Raw genomic sequence first — 26,202 nt, forward strand, 5'->3', positions numbered from 1 at the left:
AGCCACTGTTGAAAAAAAAAATCGTGAAATCTCAGCTGGAGTTTGCTAGAAAGCATGTGGGAGACCCTGAAGTCAGCTGGAAGAAGGTTCTATGGTCTGGTGAAACCAAAATTGAGCTTTTTGACCACCAGACTAAAGTCCGCATATCATCAAAATCGCATCATCCCTATCATGAAGTATGGTGGTGGTTGCATCATGCTGTGGGGATGCTTCACTGCAGCAAGGCCACGAAGACTTGCGAAGGTAGAGGGTAAAACAAATGCAGCAAAATACAGGAAACCCTGGAGGAAAACCTGATGCAGTCTGCAAGAGAACTGTGACTTGGGAGATGTATTTTCCAGCAAGACAGAGAACCAAAGCTACACAGGAAACAATAGTTAATGTCCGGGAGTGGCCAAGTCGGAGTCCAGACCTCAATCCAATTGAGAATTTGTGGCTGGACTTGAAAAGGGCTGTTCACTCACGATCCTCATGCAATCTGACAGAGCTCGAGCAGTTTAGTAAAGAAGAATGGGGAAAAATTGCAGTGTCCAGATGTGCAAAGCTGATAGAGATCTGTCCACACAGACTCAAGGCTGTAATTGCTGCTGAAGGTGCATCTACTAAATACTTGCTTGAAGGGGGTGTAATTACACAATCAATTACTTTGTGTTCAATAATTGTAATAAATTTAGACCAATTTGTAAAAATTTGCTTTCACTTTGATACAGAAGATTCTTTTCCTGTTGATCAGTGTCAGAAAAGCCAAATTAAATCCACTGTGATTCAATGATGGAAAACAATAAAACATGAAAACTTCCAAGTGGGGAGGAATACTTTTTTTTATGGGCACTGTATATATTTCTTACTGTATAGTGTATTTTATGTATTTCACTGTACTGCTACCACAACAAATTTCATGACATACGGTGGTCGGCCTGATCAGAGGGGATGACAAGACGGCCTACGCAGGGGGGTCAAACTCATTTTAGGTCACGGGCCAGATTGAGCAAAATGCAGCTTCATGCGGGCCGGATCAGTCGGACGCGTGCGAACGCAGCTTTCGTTGCCTCCGTTTTTTCAGCCTGCTCTCGTGTCTCAGTCTCTGCTATAACTACAAAGTGTTTCACTTTACAAATTCCGTTTCTTATGAAGAAGACTGCCGAGCAAGACTGCCGAATAAACACTAAAAACCCTGAAAACCTGGTACCTGAATAAACTCAGCATTAGCCATATCATACGCCTTAGGCGCTTCGCTTACTGGGGCCGGCTTTAATAGTAATTAGATATTATCTCGCGGGCCAAAGATAATTCCACCGCGGGCCGGATTTGGCCCGCGGGCCTTGAGTTTGACATATATGGCCTACAGGGATGAGGTCCAGCACCTGGCCGCGTGGTGTGCCGACAACAACCTGGCCCTTAACACCCAAAAGACCAAGGAGATCATTGTGGACTTCAGGCATACTAGGAGCTACACTCACGTCCCTACCTACATCAATGAAGCTGTGGCGAAGCATGTATCAAGCTTCAAATTCCTTGGTGTCCACATTTCCGAGGATCTCACCTGGTGCCTGAACTCCTCCATCCTGATCAAAAAGGCACAACAGCGCCTTTATTTCCTGCGGAGCATCAAAGTTCACCTCTGTCCCAGGATACTGACGGACTTTTACCGCTGTACCATTGACAGCAGACTCACCAACTGCATCTCAGTGTGGTATGGCAATTGTCCTGTAGCGGACCGCAAAGCACTCAAGCATGTGGTGAAAACTGCCCAGTGGAGTATCAGCACCCATTGCCCACCACTGAGAACATCTACCATAAATGCTGCCTGGGCAGGGCAAAGAGCGTTATCAAGGATGCATCTCACCCTAACCATGGACTTTTTACTCTCCTCCAACCCGGTAGGTGCTACAGGAGCCTCTGCTCCCGCACCAGCAGGCACAGGAAGAGCTTCTTCCCTGAGGCTGTGACCCTGCTGAACCTCACATCACAGCGCTAAGCAGTATTGCATCCATATTGTACTGTCTCAGTACTGTTGTATTTGTGTGCTGTAGCATTTACTTTTATTTGTAGTTATTTTGTAAATAACACTATTCTTTGTATTTCTGGTTAGATGCTAACTGCATTTCATTTGCTTTGTATCTGTACTCGGCACAATGACAATAAATTTGAATCTAATACGTCAGTGATAATAAACCTGATTCTGATCCTGACATCTCAACAAAATCCTCATTTCAGTTTAGTTTCCAGTTACAATCCTCTTTCATTTTATTAAAAGTTAAAGATTAGCTTTTTTGTTACATGTACAATACTGTGCAAAAGGTGTGTGTGTGTGTGTGTGTGTGTGTGTGTGTGTGTGTGTGTGTGTGTGTGTGTGTGTGTGTGTGTGTGTGTGTGTGTGTGTGTGTGTGTGTGTGTGTGTGTGTGTGTGTGTGTGTGTGTGTGTGTGTGTGTGTGTGTGTGTGTGTCCTAAGATTAATCATGGTTGTGAAAAGGAGAAGGAAGAGGGGAGGGAGCAGGATGCACCAGAGAGACATTCTATAATGACCAATAAACCAATTCTTTGGAATCAAGTTACCTTACCCGGTGTCTCAGGGCTGGGTTAGTCAGCACCCGCACCACCCCTTGTCCCTGGCACTCCTCTGCCACCTGTCCTGCCACTACTGCCCCTTGCCCCCACCAGCCAGCAGCACTCCACCCTGACCATTCCCAATGTCCTTTACTCCCACCAGATTTACAAATGTGCTCTGCTCCATGTTGACAAATACAGTACTGTGCAAACGTCTGAGGAACCTTAGCTATCTATCTATCTACTGAAACATAAAGTGAAATGCATTTGCATCAAGAACGCACTGGGGCAGCCGCCAAGTGTTGCCATGCTTCTACAACCAACTTACCATTCCCACAACTCACCGACCCTAACGAAACCATGTGTGTTTGGAATATGGGACGAAGACAGAGCACCCAGATCAAACTCGAGCCGTAACAGGGAGAACGCACAAATGCATTACAGACAGTGGTGGGAATTGAACCCTGATCAATGATTGCTGATACGGAAAGGTGATGTGCTAATCACTAAGCTACCATGCCACTCTTTCTCCTATAATATCTGTATGTTAATGCTGCTCTGTTAATGTCTGGTCAGTTTACTGTAGATCTGAGGTCTGTATAATTGTTTCTCACAGATCATCTCTGCAGTCCTAGAATCATAAACATTTATAACACTTGGATACACACATGGAATTATGATGTAGTGGCCATTACAGATACTTAGCTGGCACCAGGGCAGGAATGGATTCTCAATATTCCTGGATTTCAGTGTTTTAAAAGGGATAGAAAGGGGGGAAAAAAGGGGAGGAGGGGTGGCATTACTGGTCAGGGATACTATTACAGCTACAGAAAGGGTGGGTAATGTAGCAAAATCCTCTTTTGAGTTAGTATGGGTGGAAGTCAGGAAGAGCAAGGGAGCAGTTACTCTATTGGGGGTATTCTATAGGCCCCCTGGTAGCAGCAGAGATACCGAGGAGCAGATTGGGAGGCAGATTTTAGAAAGGTGCAAAAATAACAGGGTTGTTATCATGGGTGACTTCAACTTCCCTAATATTGATAGCCACCTGATTAGTTCCAATGGTTTAGATGGGGCAGAGTTTGTTAAGTGTGTCCAGGACAGATTCCTGTCACAGTATGTTGACAGGCCGACTAGGGGGAATGCCATACTAGATCTAGTATTAGGTAACGAACCGGGTCAGGTCACAGATCTGTCAGTGGGTGAGCATCTGGGGGACAGTGCCTGTCACCACTGCCTGACCTTTAGCATTATCATGGAAAAGGATGGAATCAGAGAGGACAGGAAAATTTTTAATTGGGGAAGGGCAAATTATGAAGCTATAAGGCTAAAACTTGTGAGTGTGAATTGGGATGATGTTTTTGCAGGGAAATGTACTATGGGAATGTGGTTGATGTTTAGGGATCTCTTGCAGGATGTTAGGGATAAATTTGTCCCGGTGAGGAAAATAATGAATGGTAGGGTGAAGGAACCATGGGTAACAAGTGAGGTGGAAAATCTAGTCAGGTGGAAAAAGGCAGCATACATGAGGTTTAGAAAGCAAGGATCAGATGGGTCTATTGAGGAATATAGGGTAGCAAGAAAGGAGCTTAAGATTGGGCTGAGGAGAGCAAGAAGGGGGCAGGAGAAGGCTTTGGCGAGTAGGGTAAAGGAAAACCCCAAGGCATTCTTCAATTATGTGAAGAACAAAAGGATGACATGAGTAAAGGTAGGACCGATTAGAGATAAAAGTGGGAAGATGTGCCTGGAGGCTGTGGAAGTGAGCAAGGTCCTCAATGAATACTTCTCTTTGGTATTCACCACTGAGAGGGAACGATGACGGTGAGGACATTATGAGTGAGGTTGATGTTCTGGAGCACGTTGATATTAAGGGAGAGGAGGTGTCGGAGTTGTTAAAATACATTAGGACGGATAAGTCCCCGGGACCTGATGGAATATTCCCCAGGCTGCTCCACGAGGCGAGGGAAGAGATTGCTGAGCCTCCGGCTCGGATCTTTATGTCCTCGTTGTCCACGGGAATGGTACCAGAGGATTGGAGGGAGGCGAATGTTGTCCCCTTGTTCAAAAAAGGTAGTAGGGATGGTCCAGGTAATTATAGACCAGTGAGCCTTACGACTGTGGTGGGAAAGCTGTTGGAAAAGATTCTTAGAGGTAGGATCTATGGGCATTTAGAGAATCATGGTCTGATCAGGGACAGTCAGCATGGCTTTGTGAAGGGCAGGTCATGTCTAACAAGCCTGTTAGAGTTCTTTGAGGAGGTGACCAGGCATTCAGATGAGGGTAATGCAGTGGATGTGATCTACATGGATTTAAAAAATTGTCCAGTTCTGGTCGTCTCACTATAGGAAGGATGTGGAAGCATTGGAAAGGGTACAGAGGAGATTTACCAGGATGCTGCCTGGTTTAGAGTGTATGCATTATGATCAGAGATTAAGGGAGCTAGGGCTTTACTCTTTGGAGAGAAGGAGGATGAGAGGAGACATGATAGAAGTATACAAGATATTAAGAGGAATAGAGTGGACAGCCAGCGCCTCTTCCCCAGGGCACCACTGCTCAATACAAGAGGACATGGCTTTAAGGTAAGGGGTGGGAAATTCAAGGGGGATATTAGAGGAAGGTTTTTTACTCAGAGAGTGGTTGGTGCGTGGAATGCACTGCCTGAGTCAGTGGTGGAGGCAGATACACTAGTGAAATTTAAAAGACTACTAGACAGGTATATGGAGGAATTTAAGGTGGGGGGATAAATGGGAGGCAGAGTTTAAGGGTCGGCACAACATTGTGGGCTGAAGGGCTTGTACTGTGCTGTACTATTCTATGTTCTATGTTCCAACACGAACAGAAGGAACTGTAGCTATGAGATGATTTTTAGTTTTATTTATTTTGTGTAGAGATACTGCACAGAACCGGCCCTTCAGGTGCCACCCAGCAACTCATCAATTTAACCCTAATCTAATCACAGGACAATTCACAACGACCAATTAACCTACTAACCCATACATCTTTAGAGTGTGGGAAGAAAGCGGAGCACCCGGAGGAAACCCAAACACACACAGGAAGGAACGTACAATCCTGCATACAGAATTGAACTCCAAGTTGTGATAGCGTCGTGCTAACTACTACGCTGCCATGACACCCCAGTAAGGGTTATTCTGAACCCGAGTTGCACCAGCAGGAGGAAGAGTATAGGAAACTGATACAGGACTTTGTGATATGGTGCAACTCAAACTACCTGCGTCTCAATATCACCAAGACCAAGGAGATGGTGGTGGACTTTAGGAGATCTAGGCCTCATATGGAGCCAGTGATCATTAATGGAGAATGTGTGGAGCAGGTTAAGACCTACAAGTATCTGGGAGTGCAGTTAGACGAGAAGCTAGACTGGACTGCCAACACAGATGCATTGTGCAGGAAGGCACAGAGTCGACTGTACTTCCTTAGAAGGTTGGCGTCATTCAATGTTTGTAGTGAGATGCTGAAGATGTTCTATATGTCAGTTGTGGAGAGCGCCCTCTTCTTTGTGGTGGCGTGTTGGGGAGGCAGCATTAAGAAGAGGGACGCCTCACGTCTTAATAAGCTGGTAAGGAAGGCGGGCTCTGTCGTGGGCACAGAACTGGAGAGTATGACATCGGTAGCAGAGCGAAGGGCGCTGAGTAGGCTACGGTCAATCATGGAAAACCCTGAACATCCTCTGCATAGCACCATCCAGAGACAGAGAAGCAGCTTCAGCAGCAGGTTGCTATCGATGCAATGCTCCTCAGACAGGATGAAGAGATCATTACTCCCCAATGCCATTCGGCTTTACAATTCAACCACCAGGGGCAAGATATGTTAAAGTGCCGGGGTTAGGACTGAGCTTAAGTTACCATTCAATGTATTTTAGTAAACTATTTAAGAACTTTTTAAAAGCTATTTATTAATGTTTTTTTGAGAGGGTGATTTTAGATGCATATCATATTTATACTGAGTTAAGTATTGTAAGTAATTAGTTTTGCTACAATAAGTGTATGGGACACTGGAAAAAATGTTGAATTTCCCCATGGGGATGAATAAAGTATCTATCTACCTATCTCTATCTAAATAAACATGGTCAGCTCTTCAGGCTACAAATCACGTGCAAAGCTCTCCTATGATGTTTGAAGGTGACAAACTTCCTCTCGGTAGCTCTAATATTTTCATTTGTTCTTGGCACATGAACTTTCTTGATGTGCCCGGTAATCATTAGAGTCAGAGGGCAATGCATAGAGGCCCTTTGGCCCAACCAGTTCTTGCCAACCACTATGTCGGGGTCCCAATTATTCCTCTCATTTGCCATGACGGAGTGGGATAGATCTCATTCTTCCATGGTGAGTTATCCACCCATGTGCTCCATTATCTTCTTAATCTCCAACCTTCTTAGTTTGCTCCCTTACACTTAGAATCACAGAGCAATTCACCTGGATACAGGCCTGTTGGCCCATCTGGTCCATGCCAACCACAATACCCACATAGCTGGTTCCAATTTCCTGTGTTTGGCCCATATCCAGATAAGCCCATCCCCCCCCCCCAAGTGCTGCTTAAATGCTAATATTGTACCCGCCTCCACATCTTCCTCCAGCAGCTCATTCCCTTTACTCACCACCCTCTGTGTGAAATAGATGCTTCTCAGGTTCCTTTCAAATCTTTCCCCTCCCATCCTAAATTTAGAGACCTTAGTTTTGGGCTCCCCTATCCTGGAGAAAAGATTGTTACCATCCAGTTTATCTATGCCTCTCAATTTTAAACAATTCCATAAATTGCTAGCCCACTGTCCATCCTTAACTGAGGTTGATCAGCTCTCGATTAGAAAAGATATCAAAGGTTACAGGGAGAAGACAGGAGAATGGTGTTGAAAGGGATAATAAATCAGCCATAGAATGGTGCAGCACACTTGATGGGCTGAATGGCCTGATTCTGCTCCTATGTCTTATGATCTTAACTGAGTGTCTTGCTGAGCCATCTCAGAGGGCAGTTAATTATACTTTCCATGCCTCGACTTGCATATAGGTCAAATTGCTAATGATGAGAATTTCCATGGTTACTGTCACTGGTACCATCTCATAACATTAGATTTATTCAGTTACTGGAATGTAAACTTGGCTGCCCTGATGGGATCACTCTGACTCCGGGTCCCAGGCCCTGTTGCACGGAACGGGACTTGTACTCATTGGAGAATGGGGGAGGGGAAATCACATTGAAACCTATCCAATATTGAAAGGCCTAGATAGAATGGATGTGGTGATGATGTTTCGTATAGTGGGTGAGCCTAGGACCAGAGGGCACGGTCTCAGAATACAAGAACGTGCCTTTAGAAAAGATGAGGAGGAATTTCTTTAGCCAGAATATGGTGAATCTGTGGAATTCACTGCCACAGATGGCCATGGAGGCCAAGTCATTGGGTATATTCTCAAGCTGAAGTTAAGAGGTTCTTGATTAGTAAGGCTGTCATTGGTTGTCATTGCAGAGGGATTTTTAAAAATCAGCTATTTGTTCGTGACAAATCAGAGGAACAGATTTATTGGGCCAAATGGCCGAATTACAGTCAAGATGGCACCTGCATACAACACTCCATCGGTTGACATCTTCTGGACAGACCATGAAACCATATTTTTCACTTTTAGGTCTTTTACCTTTTTTTCGTCTTGAATGTGATTCTGGAACTGTGATTTGCAGTTCTGAGATCATTTGGGCATTTCAGCACTCTGCAGACTCCATGGAGATTTGTGGCGGCAGAGGCAGCGTGCAGGAACCTCGTGGTGAGAAGGCTGTGAGCCAATATTTGACTCCACTTCACCAATTAAAGCTTCTATTGTTTGCTGATTAAAGCGATGAGGGAGCTGCCTGCCTTTTTATTGCTGGGGGAAATCGCTCTGCTAAAAAGGGAGACTTTAATCACTGGTGAGATCGCTCTGATACGGAGAGGGAGAATGCTACCCAGGTATTCTGCATTTTGGACTTTTTTCAATCTTCTGGTTTTTTCATATTCTGTGTTTCTTGCTCAGTTTTTCTCATTTTTTTCGTGTGCGGGGGAAGTGAGATTTGGGGTTGATGTGCCAATTCTGCTTTTGTTCACTTTTTTTGTGTGGGGAGGGAAGATTTGGGGGTCAATGATTGTGCTGCCTTTCTTTTCTTTCTTGGTTTCATGGTTATTTGAAGAATTTCAGAGCTGTATACCTTGATAATAAATGAAGCTTTGAACCTTATGCTCCTATGTCTTATAGTCCAGTAACAACCACTGTGTTGGCAACAGCAGCCCAGCAGTTTCTCTCTCCCATGCACAGATCTCGGATGTGCCCTCTACCCTCCATTCCAATGCCCAGGGTAGGTTGATGGGCCAGAAATGCTCAGCCTGATGCCAACTAACCTGAAGCAGAAAATAAGCAATGCTCTCATTTCCACAGCTCGCTGCTAGCATCAGGGCGCTCTGCCCTCTCTCAGTCGTTGTGTTGACATCCACTCCTGCCTCCAGCAACAGGTGAACGATGGTATCATGGCCGATGTATGATGCATACATCAAGGGAGTCCAACCACCCTGGTTCTTCTGGTTAGCATTCACCTCTCCTCTACACCAAGGAAAGAGATTATCAGATTACAGATTAAAGATTAGCTTTATTTGTCAGATTTTCATCAAAATATACTTATAACTCTTAGTGTGAAAAAAACTTGTCTTGCAAATTTCCTTAAACTTTCTCCTTATACCTATGTTCTCTAGTATTTGATTTAAAGATTAGATTTTAAAAATTTTAAGGTTAACTTTGTTAGGTACATGTACATTGAAACCCAGTGAAATGTATTATTTGTATTAACAACCAACATTGTCTGAGGAGATGCTGTGCTCAGCCCTCAAGTGTCACTTCACTTCCTGCACCATCTTACCATGCCCACAACTTACTAACCTAACACGTACGTCTTGCAATGTGGGAGGAAACCCACATGGTCACAGGAAAAACATACAAACTCCTTACTGACAGCAATGTTACAGCTATAAAGCATTGACTAGCCACTACATTACCATGTCACTTCCTGCTGTCAGCACACTCACCCACAGACACTTCACACTACTCACCAACACACTCAAAGATCTAGTAATTCACGTGCAGAACACAGCATATTACAAATGAAAAACTATTTTCCCTGGAGTGATATTTAATATCATTTCCCAGTTGCTTACATTAGCTTGGCATTTCTGGGCAGTAGTCGGACATCTTCTCTGTGGGAGTATTCAGATTCAGATTCATTATTTATCATGTATACATCGAAACATATAATGAAAAGCATTGCTTGCATTAACACCATCACACCCAAGGATGTGAAGGATGTGCTGAGGGAAGCCCCACAAACCCCACAACAAGGGTTGCCATATGTTCTAGCACCAAAATAGCATGCCCACAATGAACACGTCACCCTAATACCCCTTTTGAATAGGACTGGTCCTTTGGCCCTACGTGCCTGTGCCGAACTATGATACCAGTCTAACTAATCCCATCGGCCTGCACCATTCCATATTCCTGTCTGTTCACATCTGTCTAAATCAGGGGTTCTCAACCTTTTTTTATGCCCTGGGCCCCTACCATTAACTGAGCAGTTTGTGCACCCCAGGGTGGGAACCCCTGGTCTAAATGCATCTTAAATTTTGCTGTCGTATCTGCTTCCACCACCTCCCCTAGCAGAGAATTCCAGGCACCTACACTCTGTGTGTGAAAAGACTCACTTTGCAAATCTCATTTAAACTCCCCCCCCCCCCCTCACCATACACCTCTGCTTTCTAGAATTTCACATTCCCATCCTGACAAAAAACAAGTAAATCAATTATGTATATTGAATAGATTGAAAAAAAACATGCAAAAACAGAAATACTGTATATTAAAAAAAAATGAGGTAGTGTCCAGAGATTCAATGTCCATTTAGGAATGGGATGGCAGACGGGAAGAAGCTGTTCCTGAATCTCTGAGTGTATGCCTTCAGGCTTCTGTACCTCCTACCTGATGGTAACAGAGAGAAATGGACATGCCCTAGGTGCTGGAGGTCCTTAATTATGGACGCTGCCTTTCTGAGACACTGTTCCCTAAAGATGTCCTGGGTACTTTGTAGGCTAGTACCCAAGATGCAGCTGACGAGATTTATAAACTTCTGCAGCTTCTTTCGGTCCTGTGCAGTAGCCCCTTCATACCAGACAGTGATGCAGCCTGTCAGAATGCTCTCCACTGTACAACTATAGAAGTTTTTGAGTGTATTTGTTGACATGACAAATCTCTTCAAACTCCTAATAAAGTATAGCCGCTCTCTTGCCTTCTTTATAACTACATTGATATGTTGCGACCAGGTTAGATTCTCAGAGATCTTGACACCCAGCTACTTGAAACTGCTCACTCTCTCCAATTCTGATCCCTCCATGAGAATTGGTATGTATTCCTTCGTCTTACCCTTCTTGAAGTTCACAATCAGCTCTTTCATCTTACTGATGTTGAGTGCCAGGTTGTTGATGCGGCACCACTCCGCTAGCTGGCATATCTCACTCCTGTATGCCCTCTCGTCACCATCTGAGATCCTGCCAACAATGGTTGTATCATCAGCAAATTTAGAGATGACATTTGAGCTATGCCTAGCCACACAATCAATAGTATAGAGAGAGTAAAGCAGTGGGCTAAGCACACACCCCTTAGGTGCACCAGTGTTGACTGTTAGCGAGGAGGATCACCAATCCGCACAGACTGTGGTCTTCCGGTTAGGAAGTCGAGAATCCAGTTGGAGAGGGAGGTACAGAGGCCCAGGTTATGTAACTTTTCAATCAGGATTGTGGAAATGATGGTTTTAAATGCTGAGCTCTAGTCAATGAACAGCATCCTGACGTAGGTGTTTGAGTTGTCCAGGTGGTCTAAAGATGTGTGGAGAGCCATCAAGATTGCATCTGCCATTGACCTATTGTGGCGCTAGGCAAATTGCAATGGGTCCAGGTCCTTGCCAAGGCAGGAGTTCAGACCAGTCATAACCAACCTCGCAAAGCATTTCATCACTGTCAATGTGAGTACTACCGGGTGATAGTCATTGAGGCAGCTCACATTATTCTTCTTAGGCACTGGTAATATTGTTGCCTTTTTGAAGCAAGTGGCAACTTCCGCTCATTGCAGTGAGAGGTTGAAAACATCCTTGAATACTCCCACCTGTTGATTGGCACAGGTTTTCAGAGCCTTACCAGATACTCCATTGGGACCTTCTGCCTTGCAAGGGTTCACTCTCTTTAAAGACAGCTTAACATCGGCCTCTGATCACAGGGTCATCAGGTGCAGTAGGGACCTTCACAGCTGTAGTAGTGTTCTCTGTTTCAAAGTGGGCAGAAAGACTCATTATTTACTCTATGATTTTATAAACCTCTTTCAGGTCTTTCCTCAGCTTTCAATGCTCCAGAGAACACAATCTATATTTGTCCAACTTCTGCTTATACCTAACGCTCTAATCCAGGCAACATCTTTGCACTCCTCTCCTGCACCGTCTCCAGATCCTTTTAGGAGTGTGATGACCAGAACTGCACCCTGTACTCAAAATCCAGTTCGAGCTTGTTGCCATCTGACTGTGCATAAATACAAAACGACGTTCCTCTGGACCACGGTGCACCCACACACATATAGCCAAAACATCATAACCAAAATACGCCCGCAAATAAGTTAATAAATATAACTCAAAATGTACTTAGTACACAGCGCAGGTAGACAATACAGTAAACAGCTCGCTGTTCTACTGACAAGACTTCAGAGCTGACAGGGTATTCATTAGTCTCACAGTCTGATGGAAGAAATTGTCACCCAGTATAGCAGTCCTAGTCTTGAAGCTCCTGTACCTCCTTTCTGACAGGACTGGGTCAGAGATTGTGGGATGAGTGATAGGGATCCTCAGTGATGCTTCATCTACAACGCTCCTGGTAAATTTCACAAATGGGGGGTGTGGGGGGAGGGAGACCCTGGTGATCCTCTTGGCAGTTTTTAATATCAGCCTAATCAAAGTTTTATACAGCAAAACTTCACATGAACTTATGATAGTGAGCACATCATTTAGCATTCTTCACCACCATATCCACATGTACTGCCGTTTCCATGGAGCTATGGACTATCGTTCCAAGATCCCCCTGTACATCATTGCACCTTAGGGTCCTGCCATTTACCGTACACTTGACCTCCCAAAATGCATCAACTGACACTGTTTCAGATGAAACTCCATCAGCCCACCCACCCCGGTCATTCTCTCCCCTCGGGCACAAGGAATGAAAGTCTGCAAGCATGTACTACCTGGTTCAAGGATCGCTTCAACCCTGCTAATAGTTCCCTAGTACGATAAGATGGACTCTTGACCTCACAATCTCCCTCATTATGATCTTGCATTTTCTCTGTAGCTGTTCCACTTTATTCTGTACCTTTACTTTGTTCTACCTCAATACACCGTGTAATGATCTGATCTGTATGAACAGTGTGCAGGACAAGCTTCTCACTGTACCTCAGTACATGACAATAATACACCAATTCTAATTCTCTGCCAGTATTTCCAACTAGACAATTCGCTGCTCTACCCTTTGACAGTCTTCTTCACTACCTGCAACTCCACTGATTTTCATCGCATCAGACTGCATACATTTTCACCCAAAGCATTTATATAACAAAGTTGTTGGAGCAAATAAAATCAGAAAGTTCTGGAGACCATCAGCAGGTTGGTCAGCATTGATTGAGAGAGTTACAGAGTCAATGTTTCAGCTCAATGATTCTCCAGCCGCAGACTCCCGTGCCTCAGTGTAAAGACTGGCTCTATTACAGGAGTCAAACTGGAGGGGGGACGTCACGTGATGACGTAGGATCGAGACGTGGAAATCCAGCTCTCCCGTAAAAAAACAGTAAAATAATGTTTAAGTGAAGAAAAGTTAGTAAATACCTTTTTAAAAATTACTTATAAACTACTCAGGATTGTCTTAAGATATGTCTCCTAAACAGAAGCAGAAGAAAACTACTACTTTGAAGACAACACAAGTTGGAAAAGAATCAAGGCCGGCAGCCATGAAAGAGCCTCGGGCTCAAGTGCATTTTACCTCCAGCAATACAGAACAGGAAACTGCGGCAACATCAACCGTTTCAAAAAAAAAGAGCAACAGGAATTGCGCATGCGTGAAGGAAGGGGAATGCGCAAACAAGAGCAACCCAAACTACAAATCCCAGCTATGATCGGAACTGAAAGTGAAAGTGAATATGAGGTGGAATCAGATTCTCTGGATAAATCAGATGAAGATGAAAAGACAAACAAAGAAGAGCAACAGGAAGAGGTTGGAGGTGATATTGGAGACATAAAAAAATCTTCGGTGCAAATAATGCATGAATTAAAAGCATTAAAAGTAATAAAAAAGTTATTAAAAATATGAAGATTATGTTTGATAAAATGATGAAAAGACAGGACAAAATGGACAAGAAAATTAAAAACTTGGAAGAAATAACAGGAGACACCATTGATAGAGTGAATAAAATGGAAGATAATATTTCTGCCTGGACATTAGAAAGAAAACGATTGTTGGAAAAAGTGGATGTACTTGAAAATTTTAACAGATGAAATAATAGTAAGATTGTTGGACTTAAAGAAGGTATAGAGGGAGAGGATCCAATAAATTTTTTTCAAAAATGGATTCCGGAAATTTTGGAAATGGTAGAAGGAACCCAGTTCCTTCTGGTTGATCAAAACCCACGATCAATTTTGATAAAATGCTTAAGATATCAAGATAAAGAAAAGATCCTGAAGGCAGCTGCCCAACGTGCCAGAAAGAGAAACGGGCCATTGATGATAGAAGGGAAAACAGTTCTTTTCTATCCTGATATAAGTTATGACCTTTTGAAGAGAAAGAAGGAATTTAACCCAACGAAAAAAGTTTTATGGGAAAAGGGTTATAAATTTATATTGCGCCACCCGGCAACCTTGATAATTTTTTTGGATGACGGAAAAAGATCTTTTACTGATTATCGAGATGCGGAAGAATTTGCACAAGAACTCCCAAATATTTGCTAACCACAGCCAAAGATTTAAAAGTGAAACGGATTAAAGATGAAGACAGGGACAGTGAATGGAGTTGATGGATGTTTAAGGACAGAAGAATATTTAAATATATTCTTAATTATATGATACAGGGGGAGAAAGGTAAAAATTTGAGAAATATTAATCGAGAGTAGTGATATTATTTTTTCTTCTCTTATATATACTTTTTTATGTTACGGGGGAGCTGGGGGAACTTCGGATCGATTGCTACGGGATTCACGTGTGTAATCATGGCAATTGCCATGACCCGCACAACGGAGAGGGGTAATGTTGTGTTTTTTCTTTATTCACAATGTTAGTAGGGTGGTATTTTGGTTTTTTTTCTTTATAATCTATTTTTCTTTAATCTTCTTTCTTTGCCTGGACAATCGGGGGGGGAGACACATAGCAACACGGAGAATTTTAAAAAGACTCCCCAAGGTACTACCAAAGTTGAAAAGTTAGGTATTACTATAGACTGGAGTAACCCTGTTAAAAAAAATGACTAATTTACTGAATTTTTAAAGTTTTAATGTTAATGGGCTTAATGGACCGGTGAAAAGAAAAAGAATTTTAACATACATTAAGAAAATGAAAATAGATATAGCTTTTACAATAGACAATAGGTGCAGAAGTAGACCATTCAGCCCTTCGAGCCTGCACCGCCATTCTGAGATCATGGCTGATCATCATTGAACCGGGTATCAATACCCAGTTCCTGCCTTGTCCCCATATCCCTTGATTCCCCTATCCATAAGATACCTGTCTAGCTCCTTCTTGAAAGCATCCAGAGAATTGGCCTCCACTGCCTTCCAAGGCAGTGCATTCCAGACTCCCACAACTCTCTGGGAGAAGTTGTTTTTCCTTAACTCTGTCCTAAATGACCTACCCCTTATTCTCAAACCATGCCCTCTGGTACTGGACTCTCCCAGCATCTGGAACATATTTCCTGCCTCTATCTTGTCCAATCCCTTAATAATCTTAAATGTTGCAATCAGATCCCCTCTCAATCTCCTTAATTCCAGCGTGTACAAGCCCAGTCTCTCTAACCTCTCTGCGTAAGACGTCCGGACATCCCAGGAATTAACCTTGTGAATCTATGCTGCACTTCCTCTATAGCCTGGATGTCCTTCCTTAACCCTGAGACCAAAACTGTACACAATACTCCAGGTAATGCAGCTTTTAGCTGCATTCCATTTGAAAAAATTACTTATAATTTAAGAGATAAATACGAAATATTTCTGAAAATTTGGTGCCCTTATTTACAAAAGATAGGATTAAATATATAGGTGCTCTGAAGATAAAATTATTGGTTATTTGGGGAAAGAAATAAACATATATATTAAAGCTATTAAAAACTCTGTGGAGCATGTGGGGATTTTCTGATATCCAGGCATTCTTTCTTTCTTTCTTTTTTTTTCCTCTTTTTTTTCTCTTTCTACAGGGATATGTTAGGGGGGAGGGGTTAAGGGGAGGTGGGGAAGGGTTGATAATTTTTTTTCCTTCTGTAACCATTTGAAAATTCAATTAAAAAAAATTTATTAAAAAAAGGAGTCAAACTGGACACACTGGAGGCTGTGGTAGAACAAAGGACCCTCCGGAAAATCCTGGCAATTCTGGACAATGTTTCTCACCCTCTGCATGCCACCTTGGCTGAACAGAGGAGCACTTTTAGTGATAGACTGAGACAAATGTACTGCTCCAAAGAGCACTAAATTAGGTCATTCTTGCCTTCAGCCATTAGACTCTATAATGAGTCAACCTATAGCTGGGGAAGTGAGGACCCCCTCCTGTTTGACTGTTTGTAGTAACTTATTTTCTATTCTTTCTACTGCTCTTCTAATATTTATATCTGTGCACTTGTAATGCTGCTGTGACAGTGGGACCAATAAAGTATCTATCTAAAAGGGCACACTGACTTGTGTGTGTGGTCTCACAGCTCGAAGATATTCATCAAGGTGATAGTTTACCTGTAAAACTAGAGAGAGTGCAGAAGAGGTTTACCAGGACCTGCCCGGATTAGCGGGCATGTGTTTAAATGAGAGGTTGGATAAGCTTGGGTTGTTTTTTCTGGAGTGGGAAAGGCTGAGGAGAGACAGTTATAAGATTACGAGAGGCATAGATGGAGAAGGCAGACAGTATCCCAGGGTTGAAATGTCTAACACCAGAGAGTATGCATTTAAGGTCAGAGAGGTAATTTCAAAAGAGATGTGAGGGGCAAGCTTTTTTTTTTTACACAGACAAAAGTGGGTGTGTGGGTGCTGGTAGAGGCAGATATATAAGAGACTTTTAAGAGAGATTTAGACAGGCACATGGATGTGAGGAAAATGGGAGGATGGGGAGATAGTGTGGGCAAGAAGGGATGAGTCTGGTTGGCCATTTGATCAATAATTTTATTGGTTCACACAACATTGCGGGCCAAAGGGCCGGTTCATGTGCTGTACTGTTCTATGTTTAGAAAATGCACATAGAACTGTTCAGCACACGAGCAGAGACAGCCCTCTGGCCCAGTGTCTGCACTGAGCATGACGCTGAATTAAACTAAAGTATAGGTATGCTGCTGGTACAGTGGTTACATTACCCACCTGGTAGGCAGAGCCCGAAATCAAGTTCAAATCCACACTACAGTACCCAAGCGATTTATTTCTCGGGGAGGCATGGTAATGTAATACTTTGGTAGCACAGGGTCAGTTCTTGCCACTGTCTCTGAGTTTGTTCTCCCTGTGACCGTGTGGATTTCCTCCCACATCCCAAAGGTGTATGGGTCAGTAGGTTAATTGGTGTACTTGGCCCATTACTGTGCTGTATCTCTAATTGAAACTAATAAAAAGAAAGCGGCATTTTGATTGAACTGTCCTCCCCTCTTACCCTTGGATCCACTGTTTGACCACTTCGTACTGCCCAATCGATGCTGCTGTGTGTATGTCCAGCGGAACGTCCAGGTCAGCATTGCCCATCAGCTGTTCGAATCCATGCCACATCGACAGGCTGTGATTCAGAAGCTCCGACTCACTCGCCTCGTCACTCAGCTCAGACATGCTGTCCTCGCCTCCTGCACAAACACAGCAGCTCAGCACAGCTCTCCACAGGTAGGTCATAAAGCACTCTAGCACTTCAGTCCAGCTAGTCTGTACCAAACTGTTATTCCCATCACCCCGTACATAACCCTCCATAACCCACCCATCCGTGTGCTTATCCTTATCCGAACTGCTCTTTGTTGAAATCAAAATCCCATCCAGCTCGTTCCATATTCTCACCACTGAGTGAAGATATCCCTTCTATTCCCCTTAAATTTTTCACCCTTTACCCATTACCAATGTCCTCTACTTCAAGTCCCACCCAACTTCAGTGGAAAAATCCTGCTTGCATTTACCCTATCTATATCCCTCATAATTTTGTTTATCTCTATCAAATCTCCCTACATTCTAATACGTTCCAGGGAATAAAGTCCTAACCTATTCAACTTTTCCCTATAACTCATGTCCTCAAGTCCCAACAACATCCTTGTAAATTTTCTCTGCACACGTTCAACTTCATTGATATCTTTCCTGCAGGTAGGTAACCAGAACTGCACACAATACTCCAAATTAGGGCTCACCAATGTTTCATACAACTTCAATATAACACCCAACTCCTGTACTCAGTACTGTGATTTATGAAGGCCCATGTTCCAACAGCTGTCTTTATGATCCTACCTACCTGTGACACTACCCTAACCCTAACACTGCAACAGCTTGCTTTCTATGTTGTACTGCCCTGGGTTGCATGTCATGTAGACAGCTGGGACACAACATCCATAGCTGACCCCAACCAATGTAAAGTCTCACTTATCTGTGAGGCCATTTTCAAGGAGTTATAGATCTGCATTCTCAAATTCCTCTGTTCTATCGCATTCCTCAGCGGCCAATGGCTCTCTGTGGAAGTCCCTCTCTGGTTTGTCATCCCAAAATGCAACACCTCTCACTTACCTACATGAAATTCCATCTAACTTTTTCCCAATAGTCCAGATAAAAAACACACTGTCCAGTCCTGGAACGTCCCACCAATGGATCGGGACCAGGCACGTACGGTCAGTAACCATGGGAAAGTCCACACACTTGGTACTAATGGCACAGGCCCCAGTTCACCACACAGGGTCTACTTACATACACACAGACCTTGACAACTTAGTGCCAGCATCAGCCAGGCCAAAAACGCTCAGGGAGGCAGCGCCCCCGCCACAGGGTGACAATACAAATGGCCAAGACAGGAAAACACGAATTCATCAAATAAATTTCAAAGCATGTATATGTAACCATATATCACCCTGATATATTTACTTGTGGGCATTCACAGTAAACAAAGAAATACAATAGAATCAATGAAAAACGCACAGAGGCTGCAGATTGCAGAGATCACAGCTCAAGGAAAGTGTATCTTGTAGTTTCCTGAGCTGCCTGCAAAATGTCACTGTGTATCCTCAATGGCATCTTGAAAATATCTTGAGTACTATTCACAATCTATCTGACTCTCAGCCATTTAAAGAGTAGTTGCTAGCATACTACTACACACAAAATGCCAGAGGAACTCTGCAGGCCAGGCAGCATCCACAGAAATGAATACAGTTGAAGTTTCAGGCCAAGATCCTTCTTCAGGACCAGAAAGGAAGAGGGCAGAAGGCTAGACAGAGGGGAAGGAATACAAGCTGGCAGGTGATTGGTGAAACCAGGTGAGGGGAGAAAGTGGGGTGGGCGAGGAAGGGAGGATGAAGTGAAGAAGCTGGGAGGTGATAGGTGAAAAAGGTAATGAGCTGAAGAAAGGAATCTGAAAGGAGATGAGAGTGGATCATGGGAAAAAGGGAAGGAAGAGGGGAACCAGAGGGTGGTGATGGGCAGGTGTGGAGAACAGATGAGACGGAGGAAGGAAAAAAGAAAGAAGAGAGATATTAAGAAGTGATTCTACTGTCAGAAAGGCAACAGCAAGATTGCAATCGTAATCTCTCATGTGTCCTGATAACCAGATAAACACAAGAGATTCTGCATATGCAGGAAATCCAGAGCAACACATTCAAAATGCTAGAGGTTTTCAGCAGATCAGGCAGCATCTATGGAAATGAATAAACAGTTGACATTTTGTGCCAAGACCCTTCATCAGAATTGGAAAAGGAGAGGTTGTTGGACGATTATTCAAGCAACGATGAAATAGTTTATTTAACCCTGAAAATGTTCAGCGAGTGTCCCAGCCCGAAAAGTCCACTATTTATTCCCCTCCACCGATGATAACAAGAAACGTGTTGTAGTAATGCCAATTCAGGAACAAATATTGGTCAGAATCCTGAAAAGAACTTTGATACTCTCCTTCCAAATAGCGGATGGTTCACACTCGCCTATACGTGAGCAGTGAACATCTTAAATCCATGTACCGGTAAATCAGAAAGAACACCCAACGGTACTGGCCTCCTACCGTGAACAGGTCCATTGAGGAATGGCTCACAGAGATAAGTATCACACGTGTCAGTATTCCTGTTGCAATGGGTTACTGTCCACCCTGGATGGACCTGTAACCCCTGCAGCAATGGACAATTGACCACCTTACTATAGGTTCCAATGCCCCCTGCTGCTGTGGGTCACTTCAGACCTTTAGCGTATCACTGGCCCTTGTTTCCATGGGTCACCTTTCACCCTCGCTCAGTGTCACTGAATCCCGTTGCCATTGGTTACCCTGCACCCTCAGTGTATCACTGACCCCGTTGTTATGGGTTAACGTGCACCTAAAATGTCACTGAACCTTGTCCGCGGATTCCAGAGTCCCTTAGCTAACAGTGCCATCGCCTCCCATGTCCACAGGGCTCGCCCCAGTGTCCCTCCCCACTCACCCCACCCAGTACCTTCCGTAAACACAAATATTGCGGAGGGTCGGAAAATGGCCGTTCAGCGCCGGTCCCCTTCCGGGCTACATCCACCCTCGTGACATCCGTCAACCAACCGATGGCGCTCCGTGAGGAGGTGGCACAACGAGAGCAGAGTAGGGTGCAAGATGGACCTTGCCGGCAACGAAAGCCTCGGGTCCGCCAGGAACAGCGGCGCGGCCACGGAGGACCTCCCCGGAGTGGGTCGTTGTAAAATTGTTGAGACTATTCAATCATCGAAGAAACAGTTTAAAATTTCAAGATTGCATAATATCATTGCCAGTACTCAAGTGTAAAAGATACGAAATATTTGTTACTCCAGATGTGATGCAACACAATAAAATCCAATGAGATAAAGAACACAACAATAATAAAAAACATGAAAAATAACAAAAATCTTGGGGTCTGAGTCCATAAGACACTCAAAGCTGCAGCACAGGTTGACTCTGTGGTTAAGATTGGCCTTCATCAACTGTGGGATTAAGTTTAAGAGCCAAGAGGTAATGTTGCAGCTATATAAGACCCTGGTCAGACCCCACTTGGAGTACTGTGCTCAGTTCTGGTTGCCTCACTACAAGAAGGATGTGGAAACCATAGAAAGGGTGCAGAGAAGATTTACAAAGATGTTGCCTGGGTTGGAGAGTGTGCCTTATGAGAATAGGTTGAGTGAACTCGGCCTTTTCTCCTTGGAGCAACAGAGAATGAGAGGTGACCTGATAGAGGTGTATAAGATGATGAGAGACATTGATCGTGTGGATAGTCAGAGGCTTTTTCCCAGGGCTGAAATGGTTGCCACAAGAGCACACAGATTTAAGGTGCTTGGAAGCAGGTACAGAGGGGATGTCAGGGGTAATGCAGGATAGTTTTTTGCAGCAATACATAGAGGTACCGACTAGAGATGGGACAGTGTTGGATCTCCTGTTAGGGAATGAGATAGGTCAGGTGATGGACGTATGTGTTGGGGAGCACTTCAGGTCCAGTGATCACAATACCATTAGTTTCAATATAATTATGGAGAAGGATAGGACTGGACCCAGGGTTGAGATTTTTGATTGGAGAAAGGCTAACTTTGAGGAGATGCAAAAGGACTTAGAAGGAGTGGATTGGAACAATTTGTTTTATGGGAAGGATGTAATAGAGAAATGGAGGTCATTTAAAGGTGAAATTTTGAGGGTACAGAATCTTTATGTTCCTGTTAGGTTGAAAGGAAAGGTTAAAAGATTGAGAGCGCCATGGTTTTCAAGGGATATTGGAAACCTGGTTTGGAAAAAGAGGGAGATCTATAATAAATATAGGCAGCATGGAGTAAATGAGGTGCTCGAGGAATATAAAGAATGTAAAAAGAATCTTAAGAAAGAAATTAGAAAAGCTAAAAGAAGATACAAGGTTGCTTTGGCAAGTAAGATGAAAATAAATCCGAAGGGTTTCTACAGTTATATTAATAGCAAAAGGATAGTGAGGGATAAAATTGGTCCCTTAGACAATCGGAGTGGACAGCTATGTGTGGAGCCGAAAGAGATAGGGGAGATTTTGAACAATTTCTTTTCTTCAGTATTCACTAAAGAGAAGGATATTGAATTGTGTAAGGTAAGGGAAACAAGTAGGGAAGTTATGGAAACTATGACAATTAAAGAGGAGGAAGTACTGGCACTTTTAAGGAATATAAAAGTGGATAAATCTCTGGGTCCTGACAGGGTGTTCCCTAGGACCTTGAGGGAAGTTAGTGTAGAAATAGCAGGGGCTCTGACAGAAATACATCAAATGTCATTAGAAACGGGGATGGTGCCGGAGGATTGGCGTATTGCTCGCGTGGTTCCATTGTTTAAAAAGGGTTCTAAGGGTAAACCTAGCAATTATAGGCCTGTCAATTTGACATCAGTGGTGGGTAAATTAATGGAAAGTGTTCTTGGAGATGGTATATATAATTATCTGGATAGACAGGGTCTGATTAGGAATAGTCAGCATGGATTTGTGCGTGGAAGGTCATGTTTGACAAATCTTATTGAATTATTTGAAGAGGTTACGAGGAAAGTGTTATGGTCCGGTCCGGTCCGGAGCCTGCATTCCGGGTCTTGATCCAGTCCACGGACTCCCAACTCTGGGTCTTGTAGCTGTCCCTCCTTTCACCCTTAAGCCCAAATAGGATCATCTTGGCTTAAGGAGGTGCAGCTGAGACCTATCAGCTGGCAGGTGTATATATAGGAGCTCTGGGACTGAGGCTCATATGGGGGGTTGTTCTGTCTGGTTTGGAGTACCCACTGTTAATCATCTAGTTCTGCAAGTCTGTTCTTGTAGTCACCCTGGACCGAGCTCCTTTCTGATCCTTTGCCTCTGTTGGGTAAGCAGGCTGGACTACTGTTGCCTGGTGGGGGACTCTGACCCTTTCCTACCCCTTGCTTCTGATGGGTTGGGACTTGCAACCTACCCAGGTGCTCTGTGACTTGTCCAGGCCCCTGTGTTCCTGCCTGGGAGGCCGGGCCCTGCCCAGAAGTAATGTGGCCTGTGCAGGGGGCTATCCTCCCAGCATTCCTTGTCCCATAGACCCATCCTTTAGCCTAGCCAGGGTCCTGCCTTTGCCATGAACTCCAGGGTCCTGCCTTTGCCATGAACCCTCTGAACCCCAGGATCTCCTTTGCATGCCATGGTCTCCCCATCTTGTTCTATCCTTTAGTTGTTCCTGTCCTGCCCCTAGTACTTCAGTGCCTGCATTTGGGTTCAGTCTCCATGTCCTCTTGTGACAGAAAGTTGATGAGGGTAAAGCAGTGGATGTTGTCTATATGGACTTCAGTAAGGCCTTTGATGTTTTGCATGGAAGGTTAGTTGGGTATTAATATTGAAGTAGTAAAATGGATTCAACAGTGGCTAGATGGGAGATGCCAGAAAGTAGTGGTGGATAACTGTTTGTCAAGTTGGAGGCTGGTGACTAGTGGTGTGCCTCAGGGATCTGTACTGGGTCCAATGTTGTTTGTCATATACATTAATGATCTGGATGATGGGGTGGTAAATTGGATTAGTAAGTATGCAGATGATACTAAGATGGGTGGTGTTGTGGATAATGAAGTAGGTTTTCAAAGTTTGCAGAGATTTAGGCCAGTTAGAAGAGTGGGCTGAACGATGGCAGATGGAGTTTAATGCTGATAAGTGTGAGGTGGTACATTTTGGTAGGAATAATCCAAATAGGACATGCATGGTAAATGGTAGGGCATTGAAGAATGCAATAGAACAGAGTGATCTAGGAATAATGGTGCATAGTTCCCTGAAGTTGGAATCTCATGTGGATAGGGTGGTGAAGAAAGCTTTTGGTATGCTGGCCTTTATAAATCAGAGCATTGAGTATTGGAGTTGGGATGTAATGTTAAAATTGTACAAGGCATTGGTAAGGCCGAATTTGGAGTATTGTGTACAGTTCTGGTCACCTAATTATAGGAAAGATATCAACAAAATAGAGTACAGAGGATTTACTAGAATGTTACCTGGGATCCGGAACCTAAGTTACAGGGAAAGGCTGAACAAGTTAGGTCTTTATTCTTTGGAGTGTAGAAGGTTCAGGGGGGACTTGATAGGGGTATTTAAAATTATGAAGGGGATAGATAGAGTTGATGTGGTTAGGCTTTTTCCATTGAGAGTAGGGGAGATTCCAACAGGAGGACATGAGTTGAGAGTTAGGGGGCAAAAGTTTAAGGGTAACACGAGGTGGAACTTCTTTAGTCAGAGTGGTATCTGTGTGGAACGAGCTTCCAGTAGAAGTGGTGGGGGCAGGTTCGATATTGTCATTTAAAGTAAAATTGGATAGGTATATGGACAGGAAAGGAATGGAGGGTTATGGGCTGAGTGCGGGCCAGTGAGAGTAGGTGAATGTAAGCGTTGGCATGGACTAAAAGGGCTGAGATGGCCTGTTTCTGTGCTGTAATTGTTATATGGTAATTTTTTTAGTGGTGAGTGCGTGGAATGGGCTGCCGGCGATGGTGATGGAGGCGGATATGCTAGGATCTTTTAAGAGACTCCTGGATAGGTACAAACGTACATGGAGCTTAGAAAAATAGAGGGCTCTGGGTAACCCTAGGTAATTTCTAAAGTAAGTATGTGTTTGCCACAGCTTTGTGGGCCAAAGCTCCTGTATTGTGCTGTAGGTTTTGTATGAAACCAAAGTTTCATACTTTGGTGATTGTAAAAGCATCACCAGTGTTTGGTCTAAATCAGAACTATTTCACCACCCACCAGAAGGACTATAGATTTCAAAGTTAATCTATTATCAAAGTACATATATGGCACAATACACTTCATTTTCTTGCAGGCACTCGCAGTAAATACAAAGAAACACAATAAAGTCAATTGAAGAATGCACACAACAGGACACAAATGCAGTGTGCAAAAGACAACAAACTGTGCAAACTCAAAGAATAAAACATAATAATAATAAATAAACAATAAATATTGAGAACAAAGAAGAGAAAATCTGCAGATGCTGAAATCCAAGCAGCACACACAAAATGCTGGAGGACTCACCAGCATCTATGGAAAAAATACAGTCGATGTTTCAGGCCGAGACCCTTCAGCAGGATTGGAGAAAAGGAGATGAGGAGTCAGAGTAAGAAGGTGGGCGGAGGGGTGGAAACACTAGGTGAAGCCGGGAGGGAAAGTAAAGATCTGGGAAGTTGACTGGTGAAAGGGATACAGGGCTGGCGATGCGGGAATCTGATAGGAGAGGACAGAAGGTCATGGAAGAAAGAGAGCGAAGCACCAGATGGGCAGGTAAGGAGATAAGGTGAGAGAGGGGAATGTGGAATACCGAAGGAGAGGGTGGGCAGGCATTGCCAGAAGTTTGAGAAATTGAAGTTTATGCCAGCAAGTTAGAGGCTACCCAGACGGAATACAAGGTGTTGCTCCTCCAACCGAAGTGTGGCCCCATTACGACAGTAGAGGGGCCATGGACTGACATGTCAGAATGGGAAGGGGAAGTGGAATTAAAATGAGTGGCCACTGGGCGATCCGCTGGGAAATATTGAGAATATGTGTTGAAGAGTCCATGAAAGTGAGTCTATAGGTTGTAGCAACAGTTCTGTGTTGGAGTGAGTGAAGTTATCCTCTCTGATTGTTGAGGGGTGGTAACTGTTCCTGAACCTGGTGGTGTTCACCTCCACCTTCTCAAGATCACTTAGGGATGGGCAATGATTGGTGGTCCACACTTTGAAAATAGTCGAAATAAAACCCATGAAACACAACATCACAATTTACAAGAGGTCCTGCAGATGCAGAAATCCAGAGTAACACACACAAAATGATAGATAGATAGATAGATACTTTATTCATCCCCATGGGGAAATTCAACTTTTTTTCCAATGTCCCATACACTTGTTGTAGCAAAACTAATTACATACAATACTTAACTCAGTAAAAAATATGATATGCATCTAAATCACTATCTCAAAAAGCATTAATAATAGCTTTTAAAAAGTTCTTAAGTCCTGGCGGTTGAATTGTAAAGCCTAATGGCATTGGGGAGCATTGACCTCTTCATCCTGTCTGAGGAGCATTGCATCGATAGTAACCTGTCGCTGAAACTGCTTCTCTGTCTCTGGATGGTGCTATGTAGAGGATGTTCAGAGTTTTCCATAATTGACCGTAGCCTACTCAGCGCCCTTCGCTCAGCTACCGATGTTAAACTCTCCAGTACTTTGCCCATGACAGAGCCCGCCTTCCTTACCAGCTTATTAAGACG

At 43.7% G+C, this 26,202-nt stretch overlaps 1 protein-coding gene across 7 annotated transcripts in view; it reads right to left on the minus strand.

The window, feature by feature from the left end:
- Positions 1 to 20,579, minus strand: part of anks3 (ankyrin repeat and sterile alpha motif domain containing 3) — a 47,920-nt gene extending 27,341 nt beyond the window's left edge. For 2 of the 7 annotated variants that reach the window (XM_073060018.1, XM_073060014.1), the window contains exons 1-3: positions 20,463 to 20,579; positions 17,465 to 17,648; positions 8,925 to 9,123 (exon numbers count right to left, since the gene is read on the minus strand). In XM_073060018.1, coding sequence (XP_072916119.1) covers positions 8,925 to 9,123; positions 17,465 to 17,634 — 369 coding nt within the window. In that variant the 5' untranslated portion in view covers positions 17,635 to 17,648; positions 20,463 to 20,579. Of the gene's footprint in view, positions 1 to 8,924; positions 9,124 to 11,753; positions 11,867 to 17,464; positions 17,649 to 20,038; positions 20,231 to 20,362 lie in introns of those variants that run through there. The other 5 variants (XM_073060015.1, XM_073060016.1, XM_073060017.1 and 2 more) reach the window with 5 other exon arrangements.
- Positions 20,580 to 26,202: the final 5,623 nt, after the last annotated feature.

This window comes from Hemitrygon akajei, chromosome 11 (assembly GCF_048418815.1).
Source record: "Hemitrygon akajei chromosome 11, sHemAka1.3, whole genome shotgun sequence".
Classification (NCBI taxonomy): Eukaryota; Metazoa; Chordata; class Chondrichthyes; order Myliobatiformes; family Dasyatidae; genus Hemitrygon; species Hemitrygon akajei.